This window comes from Pteropus vampyrus, unplaced genomic scaffold, assembly GCF_000151845.1.
Source record: "Pteropus vampyrus isolate Shadow unplaced genomic scaffold, Pvam_2.0 Scaffold750, whole genome shotgun sequence".
Lineage (NCBI taxonomy): Eukaryota > Metazoa > Chordata > Mammalia > Chiroptera > Pteropodidae > Pteropus > Pteropus vampyrus.
Genome location: NW_011889531.1, coordinates 9,342 through 18,516, shown reverse-complemented (window position 1 = coordinate 18,516; position 9,175 = coordinate 9,342). Strand labels below are relative to the sequence as shown.

At 54.3% G+C, this 9,175-nt stretch overlaps 1 protein-coding gene across 13 annotated transcripts; it reads right to left on the bottom strand.

Annotated features, from left to right (window-relative positions):
* Positions 1-2,023: 2,023 nt before the first annotated feature.
* LOC105309493 lies at positions 2,024-7,789 on the bottom strand. 13 transcript variants are annotated; one of them, XR_002778292.1, is made up of 6 exons: positions 6,754-6,854; positions 5,869-6,284; positions 5,447-5,651; positions 5,156-5,308; positions 4,591-4,745; positions 2,024-4,460 (listed from the first exon to the last, which is right to left on the bottom strand). XR_002778292.1 is itself a non-coding variant. In XM_023526240.1 (5 exons), exons 2-5 carry the CDS (start codon positions 5,880-5,882, stop codon positions 2,889-2,891), a joined length of 477 nt encoding a protein of 158 aa, XP_023382008.1. In that variant the 5' UTR covers positions 5,883-6,284; positions 6,754-6,854; the 3' UTR covers positions 2,024-2,888. The 13 variants fall into 13 exon arrangements, 6 of the variants coding, with proteins under 6 accessions (XP_023382008.1, XP_023382009.1, XP_023382006.1 ...); XR_002778291.1 differs by having other exon boundaries at positions 5,156-5,214; XR_897391.2 differs by lacking the exon at positions 4,591-4,745 and having other exon boundaries at positions 2,024-3,189; positions 4,377-4,460; positions 5,156-5,214.
* Positions 7,790-9,175: the final 1,386 nt, after the last annotated feature.

Genomic DNA, 9,175 nt, shown 5'->3' with positions numbered 1-9,175 from the left:
CTGACTCACTTGAGCAAGGACAAAGAGCCAGGAAGTAGAGGCCAAGGTGTCTCTCCATGAGAAGTGTGCCTCTCAAGCGGTAGCCGGAGCATGGTCAAGGCCTGCAGCCTGCTGCCACTGCTGCTGTGCCTGCTTGGCAGTTTCTTGGAGACCCAGCACCGGCGGCCCCTCACACTGCTGCCTGTGTGGCGTACCCCTGGGAAGGGACAGCCTCTGCCTTCTCTCCCCAAACTAGAGCACACTGAGCCCCTCGGAGTCAGCCAGCCCCAGACAAGAGCCCAAGCTGTCAGGCGGCCCCTCAGCTGTCCCTCCTCATCCTGACACTTCAGTATCGGTGGCTGCTCAGGATCTTGCCCTTTCCCTCACAAAATATGGCCTTATCGTTTCACGAAAGTCTGAGCCCAAGGTCAATGGCTCCAGTGGATGTTCAGAAAAGTGGTCTTACACTTCTTTCCTTTCATTGGCATCTGTAATGTTTTCTCATAGTGATAGGTGCCTCCTTCGAGACTGTCAACTCAGGACCTAATTTTCTACTTTTCCTTATCAAAAAGCCACTAAGAAAAAATTATTCAGTCTACCCCAGGGTTGACAAGAGAGGAGAATGAGGCAAAAGTTGTACGCAGTTTGTGCCTCTAAAAATGTCCTCAGCTCCATGTACTACCGTCCAGTCCAGACCCAGGGGTAGGGGCGGGATAACTCATGAGGAATAAGGAGGCAGACTGGTCCTTGCTTGCCCGCCTCCTCACAGACTGTGCACTCCGGGTTGAGGGACAGCAACATAACCCGATCGCGACCACAAAGATGGACTTCTGAGTTGTCAAAAAGAAGAGCTTCCCCAGTAGAAGGAATGGACGTGAAGAACAATACACCCAACCCAACACTGATTCGAGCACCTCTGACATATTGCTGAGGTGCTGAAGGCCACCAAGAAGAAGCGGCTGCAGAGTCTGTTCTGCACACCAGGCGGGCCTCCAGTGACAGAAAGGAGACCACACGTGCAATCTCATCTGTATGTTTCTGACACAGTTTCGATTTGAATAAAGGTGAACAGCTAGTATCCATTGACAGTTGTGGCAGACACACCCTGAGGTGGGTCACCCAAAAGGAGTCATGCTCTTGCATGATCCCTTCCCTTTGGAGGTAGGTGGAAGCTGTGCTTCTAACCCATGGAATATGGTGAAGGTAGGACAGAATGTCACACCTGCCACTGCGTTATCATGGAGAGATGAGTCCATTTTGCTAGCAGACACGAGAGAGATTCTCCTGCTGGTCTTTGAAAAGCCGTATTGTAAATTCCCATAGGGAGACCCATGTGGCAGGAAACTGTGAGTGGCCTTCGGGACCTGAAGACAGCTTCTGCCCAGCAGCCTGTAAGAAGCCAACAACTCAGTCCTAGAACCACAGGGAAAGAATTCAGCCAACAACCATGGGAGCCTGACAGAGGACTCTGAACTCTGGAAAGGAATTCAGCCGGGCCCCCACTTCGACTGCAGCCTCGTGAGACCCTGAGTGGAGGATCCAGCTAAGCTGTGCCTGGCCTCCTGACCCACGAAATTGTGAACTGATAAATGTGTATTGTTTTCAGCTGCCAAACGCATGGTAACTTGTTATGCAGCGATAGAAAAGGAACATATCGTTAGTCGTAACGTGAACAGACATTTGACCCCAAGGTCAATCCTAACAAAAATCAATATTCGATATGGAAGTGGCTTCCTATGCTTATGAAAGCATTGATGCCATAAAAGGGTCCATGAGAGCACGCTGGAATCGTCCCACAGAATCTACAGCCATTACGACTGATCTACAAGCTCTGCCAGGTTATGTGGTGCCTACACAATCATGCAGAGAAAAGACGGCCATCATCAAAGGAAAGATGGATGGAAAGGGGATGTCTTCACGTTTCCAACGAAGCCCAAGAAGCCACAGACACAGCTGAGTTCGAACTTGCAGGTCAACCGGAGGGGCTTAAGAGGTGAAATGCAGAAGTAGAGGCAGATGACACAGGAGAAGTGAAAGTCAAAACTGAAGAATGACTTTTTGGTGTATATAATGCAATTTAAGGAACACAAAGCAGCCCACATTGCTATAAACACCCTAGACTGGAATGACTCCCACTACTGAAATTTCAAAGCTGATATTTTTTTAAAGTACTTAAACATCCCATCCGACCAGAAGGTGAAACACCCTCCCACATATCAGCTGCATTCACACAGTAGCTTCAAATCATCGAGCAGTTTTTAAGGGAGTAGCCTACTTTCACTAAAAGCTAACACGTGTGGCTGAGAGCATGACAAAATAGGCTTCCCATTACACTGGTCTTCCCCACAGGTGCCCTTCATCCCTGGAGGCAGGGGGACCAACCACCCCGACTTGCTGTGGGACTGGACGTGCTGCAACTGGGAGAGTCCCAGGAAAAGCAGAAAGAAGTGGCAGCCTATTGCCAGGCCCCCATCCAGGGTGAGCACACGGGCACGGCCTGCCAGGCCTGGAATGGGAGGAAAGGGACCACACCTCCCGCCGCCCCAGGAACTGCAGCAGAGGCCCAGGTCAGCGATAAAGGACCAGAAGGCTCATGATGACGGACACCACTGACTAGGCGGCCTCACTCACAGAGTGGTGGCCGTGCTCAGTACCACATGGCTTCCCTGGGGGCACGTGGATGGTGACTGACCAAGATACAGCCTAGAGTGGAAACTCAGAAGAGCAAGAACAGACAGCAAGAGGCCGAGGTCAGCCGCCCGACAAACAAGTCACGATCTCTCGCCCAGGTTCTGCCCGAGGCAGCTTTCCGACCTGGAACCATGGACTAGGGAGGTGGCTGGGTCGCCCAGGGGAAGGATGCTGCAGCGGCATGGCGGGAAGACACTGGGATGGTCCCCCAGCCCTTCTCAGAGGGACCTCTGCCCATGTACCGGGTGACTGAACACTGGGAAAGGGGAAAACCAGAGAGTTCGAGGCTGCAGGACGCAGTGTCCAACTTGACACGGAGGTGGGAGGCTCAATAAGCTGTCTCTGCGTCTGCTTCTGGAGGACCCCCTGTGCTGGAGTTTCTGCGCGGAGGATGTCACTGGGTCCAAGGTATACTGGGCCAGTCCCAAGGAGGTCGGTCGTCTGGAGCAGGGAGAGCCAGGCATCCAGTAGGCTCCAGAACAAGGTGCCGAGCGCAGTGAGATGTCTTCTGAGGAATCTCTTAGAAAGTGGGATAACGCTTAACGTTAAATGAAAAATACAAAACAAATCGTAACACAGCATGAACTCAACGGAATATAGAAAAAAAACGCATAGGAAGAGAACTGGGAGAATATCCCGAATCCTGAACTTTTTTGCCTCTGGGTAAAGCCTTGGGAGAATCCTTTGTCCTGATTCTTCATGTACTTTCCATCCTTTCCAAAGAGGCCACAATGAGCATGCAGACACTCGAGAGTCGGCTGAATGCGTCTTCTGCATGGGGCCCATTAGTCCTCTCATTAGAGCCTGGTAACCATGGTTATGGTGTGGCATCAAGTACTCTGCCACCCCCTCCTCCACTGAAGCAGTAATCACATCAGCTGGACTGTGCATCGGCTGGGCTGCAGCATGATGCTGGACGCCCACCTGCCCACCCGCCAGCTGCGGAGGGCCTGGAGCAGGAGCACGGGACCTGGCTTATTTGCTCAGCGACTGAGGACAGTAAGGTACGCGCAGAGGGAAGAGCCCAGGAATGACGGGAAATGAGTGTCTCCTTGCCCTCAATTAAAGTTGATATAAATATTGGTGACATGAATGCAGTGTGTGGGGGGGGGGTAGCGCCAGAAGTTCACAGAAACTCCCAGGGTTGCAACCACGCTGTGCCACGTTCTGTGAGCAGCCCCCACACCAAACCAGGGTCGCCTGCCAGTGTCTGCACCACCCATGTGGTGCGGCTTCTTCCTGTGGCCTTGCAGTGCCGAGATGACAAGACTAGAACTATGTACAGCTCTCAGGTCGGCCCACTCGACCTGCGCCCTGCTGAGGGACCACTCGACCTGGGCCCTGCTTAAAGGGACACAGGCAACTGCAGCTGCGCCCTGAAGACGGAGAGGAAGGTGGAGCCAGGGGACCATGCATCTCAGAAACAGGCCAGAGGAGGCTCAAATGCGAGAGTTGGGGCAGGAGAAACAAGGCTCATGTCTTCCTGCAGCTGGTCAGCTTCCCCGGGGCTTCTCCTGCATGAGTCCAGGACCCAGGCCTATGGCCGAGAGGTGACCAAGTGAGTTACAGAGACAAGGAGCACTTTTTCATGGGCAGAGTGCTGGATGCAAGGACACTTCCTCTTTCGGGGACCGCTCATCCCACATGGCGGGCAGCCTCCAGCAGGAAGGGCAGTGGGACAGTCCCTGACCTGTGGGGTCACTTACAGTTTGGATATCTAGACAAAAGCTGAGTCCCAAGCAGGCCATCAAGGAGGAGGAAACAAACCTGCGAAGGGCAGAAGCAGGAATCTGAAACATAAAGCACCAGGGCGGGGTTAGGACCCAGACTTCACAAAGAGCCCCGACAACTAGGCACCAAAAATGCAAGCAGCTCAAAGAGAGTTGGCCAAAGGCAGTTCACCAGGAGGAACGGACCTACCAACAGGTCCAGAAGGGAAACCAGGAATTTGGGTCAAGCCTGTCCCAGCCCGGTGGTGCCACAAAACCCATGGCAGGAGCAAAATGCAACCTTTCCTCTCAGGGCCTCAGAATCACAGCAGCATGGGGTGACAGGTGGGAGGCTGGACCAGCAACCTGCAAAGAGAAGTGCTCAGAGGGCCATGGGAGAGTGAGTTCTGCAGGGTGCCGCCAGGGGGCCAAGAAAGGGAGGCTGACTCTCAGCAGGCGCCCTGGGCTCAGAAGAGGAGGCCATGGCCATGGGCATGGTCCCCTCAAAGAGCAATGGCGGAAATAGCAAGGACATCCTGCAAGAAAGACGGGGCGCGTTCTGGGGATGGAGTCCCGGACTGGGGAAGAAACAGCTTAAGGAGGAGCCTCTCTCCTGCTCCGGGAGGCTGGGCGTGTTCTAACAGTGTCTGGGAGGGAGCAGACGGAGTCCCAAGAAGACCCCGATGTCCTCTGACAGCTGCCGGGGCTCGGGGGCGCCCGTGGAAGGCCAAGCAACGCAAGTTGGCTTGGGCTGGGTCCGGGTGGTGAAGGCTGACCTGCTTGCCATGACTGGAGAGCGAGGGAACGAAGGCCTGTCCCTGTCAGCACTTTGTTCCTGAGATGGCATGAGAAGCAAGTAGAGAAGAGAACGTCATCCAGAGATCAGAAATCATATCCTTTTAGGGTTTGGTGCCAACTTTTCATTTGTACTGAAAATCAAGACTGAGTTGCAAATGGGTCCATTTGACATGGGCAGCCAAACACCATCCCACTCCCACCTGCGACATGGCCATGCCACTCTTCCTGGGCCCACCCACCTGGCAGCGAATTGGCTTTGCAGCCACTACCTTTGAACTTCTGCTCATCAGATCACACTCTTCACCTTTACTGTTCCGTTCCCCAAGGGAGATTGTACACCCCGTTCTCAGCATACACAGGGGAGTCAGAAAAGGGAGACCTTCTGTAGTGCCATCACGACTGTCCCACGCTAGCAGCCATAGAGTGTAAGTCTCTAGCTCACTGGGCAAGTTCTATTTCTTCAAACAACAGGATCTGGGAGGAACACCAATAGCCCGCCATTCAGAGCCCCCTCCCTCACTACTTGAAATCCCTACCACGAGGTTCTTGGGCATTCAGCAACAGCTGGTAACCATTCTTGGGCGCAGACCCAGGAGGGGAGGCTGACATGGAGGAAGTTGGACCTGGTGATCATACAGGCCCCCTGCAGCCCCGAGGCCTAAATCTCATGGAGGTACCCTCTGCCCCTCACCTCATCGCCAGCATTCCTGTTTCCTCCAGCTTCTCCACGGAGAGAGATGTGCGGTTCAATGGCGTGTGGAGGACCCTCAGGAGGAAAGACGCGGGTGTCCAGGCCAGTGTGGGGTCTCAGGTAATAGCACTGAACCAGGACCATGAAGCCAGAGTTCAGGGAGTAGCAGTGGGAACAGGAAGAGGAGCATTTATTCCGATCAGGCATTTCAGAGGCAGGGACACAAGACTTGGCCATCAACTAAAAGCAAGGAAAGGAGAGGATAAGGGGACGCCAGGAACAAAGTATGATGGCACTGAGAGGGTCGAGCCCTGAGAGGTGGAAAGGAGGAAACAGCTCTGACAGGGAAATTAGCCTTGTTTGGGACATGTCAGCTCAGAGAAGCAGCAGGAAACAGTGGGGATTTTCCTCCTCACCTGCAAAAAAAAAAAAGGCAATATGAAGACCTACCCTCAGGAACTCCACTGGCAGTCCCTGAGAAGTGGGGGACTTGCAGGAAGGATAGCTGGCCTGGGCATTCTGTCCTGAGGTGCAAAACAGCCTAGAGGTCCTGCCCTCTCTCTGCCTCTGTGTCCCCTGGGATCCATTCTGAGGGTCACTGAGGACCTTGGGCTGCCACTTTGATTCACGCCTATGGGTGCAGCGCGGACTGGGCGCTGATGTCACTGGAGTGAAAAGGGCACTGCCTGGCCATGTGCACTAAGCGAGCCTAGCCAACCTCCCAATTGGTACCAGGGCCAAATCTACAATACTGCCTTCTCCACGCCGCTCCTCCCGGGGCTCCACCCGCTTCCAGCTCCTCCTCCCAGCTCCCTCCCCGCTCTGCCCTGCTCCTCCCCAGCTTTCAGCACACACCCCCCGCCCGCTCCTCCTTTAGAGATTTACCCGGTTCCGTCCAGATTCCCCTGCACATCTTTCCCCCAGCTCCGCCCTGCTCTACCCCCATACCCCCAGCTAAACACAGCAGCGCCCGGCTTCTCCCCAGCTATTCTTCAGCTCCGCCTGCTCCTCCCGTAGCTCCGCCCCCAGCTTTTTCGCAGTTCCACCCCAACTCCTCCCTGGCTCTTTCCAACAGGTCGGCCCCCAGATTCTCCTCCCCCAGCTCCGCCTTCTCCCTGAGGCGCCGTCCCCAAGCTCGCCTCGCCCCACCCCTTCCCCTGCACATATCACTTCCTTGTCATTCTCCTCCCGTTTTGGGCCATCGGACTCCATCCCTCCACCGGGCCTGTTCGTCCTACGCTGCTCAGTGTCGAGTCCCACGTCTCCTAGCAACATTGGCCTCCTTTCATATCTGCCTGTGTACTTTGTGCATTTACGTCACTGTCTGGCTGCGTGCCTGCTCGTGCGTGCCTGCCATGGGCGGCCATGCCTTGTAAGGGCGTGCTGCATGCGTGCAGGTGCTGCGTACGGTCTGCGTGCTGCGTGCGGGCCACGTGCTGCCCACAGACGTGCTGCGAATCGTTCTGCGTATGGGCGTGCTGCGTGCGGGTGCGCGCTGCGTACGGAGGGACGGCGTGCTGACTGCGTGCGTGCGAGTGACGAGTTGAGTACGAGCGTGCTACGTGCGGCTGACGTGCTACGTGCTGGCAGTGTTTTGTGTACTGGAGGACGGCGTATTGCCGTGCGGGCGTGCTACGTGAGGGCTTGCTGCGTGTAGACAGTGCTGCGTGCGTGTGTGCGTGCGGGCGCAGTGCACGAAGTTATGCTGAGTACCTGCATGTTCTATGTATGTGTTCATCTTTTTGTAAGCCCCGCAAAAAGATGATTGCATCTGTGCCAGTACGGCATGTCTAACCACCGCGGGCACCTGTCACCTGTCAGCATTCTCTGATCTCTGGGCTGCAGAGGCGCAGCCACGACGCCAGGCCAGGTGCTCTGTCGTTTCGGCTACTCGGTGGGGTCTGCAGACCTGCCTCATCATTAAGGGAGCCAGGAAGCTCAGTTTGGATGCTGACCTGCTTGGTCCTCCAGGGGAGAATATCTCTAAGCTGTGTTTCCTGTAGCCATTTTCTCACACTGGAAGCAGGCTGGGAGCGATCGCAGGGCAGCTGAGGCCACACTTTTCTGTCTCTTTCTCCCGCGACCTCCACCTGCCAGTCTTCCTTGTCAGTGTGTGCTGGTGATGTGCCACTCCTCATAGAAACACGTGTGTCCTGGTCCACATGCACATGTCCGCCCTCACTCCTGCCGTTCCCACTTCCTGCTTGGCCCTTAGGTTGTCAACAATGTACCCAGGCCCCAGGCTGTGCAGTTCTCAGCTGGTTGTCTGTGGCACCTCTCCCAGCAGGACCTATCCAGGATTACATTAAGGGAAACGGGATTGTAAGGTCCCTGAATCCTTCTTACCTGATGTGGAGGGTGACATTTTTCTCCTCAGATACAGGGGTCTGTTAGGCTGTAAGAACACCACCCAGTTAGGTGAAATGATTTTATGTACTGCAGGCTGGGCCATCATGTGGTCCTTGACCCAGCTGGGGGAGGAGAAGGCCACTGATATGATTAGCAGGACCAAATTATGAGAGAGGTGTCACAAATGTTTTCCATCAGTTGGAGCCCCCTGGGTCCTGGTGGTCTTCAATCCCTGCTGAGTAGAAGACCGTTCTAGTACATTAGCCAACATTGCTGTCTTGTCCCTAATGATCTCCTCTCATTATGCCTCTTGTCTTTGTGTCGGTGAAGAACTGAGGTAAATGAAATAGCATTTCTTCCTCAGGGTGCAAACCGGGTGCTGTGCACTGCGAGGCAGGAGGGCACTCAACCCTCTTCCTGTGTTTACAGTCACCTCGTCTCTAGGAGTTCCACCCGTGCACTTCAGGTGTCCTTGTTGAAATTTTGTGGCACTGATGAGAAAAGGGCCAAGAAACTGAATGGCAGAAACCAGGCAAACCTGCAGTCTAATCATATACCCTGGTAGAAGAAATAGAAATGGCTAGGTTACATAGGGACATCCAGCCTCCTTCATAAATAATCGAAACCCAATGACCTGGGTGACTCTTTGTCATTGATAAGGTGAGAAAGTTAAGCACAGTGATGATGCTCCAGGCCAACAAGCATGTGAGGAAATGGCACCCTGGCCCAGGGTTCGAGGAACATCATGGGTGACCTGTAGAAGGCCATTTCCTGGCGAGTATCAGCATCTCGGATGTGCATGTATGTGACCCAGGACTCCTAAACATGCCTTCAGTCAACGAGTGTTTGTGGTGATGTCCTTTATAGTGGCAGAAAGTGCAAAGCAGTCTGTGACTCTTCAGTAGGGGAGTCGGTAAATTCTGGGACAACTAACAGTGGGATACCACACAGGCAGTGA

Excerpts from the sequence above, each read along its gene's own strand:
- LOC105309493 (XM_023526238.1), bottom strand. The coding sequence starts at position 6,105 with ATGGCCAAGTCTTGTGTCCCTGCCTCTGAAATGCCTGATCGGAATAAA. Across the intron at positions 4,461-5,868 it reads ACAGGAATGCTGGCGATGAG|ATTCCTGCTTCTGCCCTTCG; the intron begins GTGAGGGGCAGA and ends TTTATGTTTCAG. Across the intron at positions 3,190-4,376 it reads TTTGTCTAGATATCCAAACT|AGATTCCTCAGAAGACATCT; the intron begins GTAAGTGACCCC and ends CCACTTTCTAAG.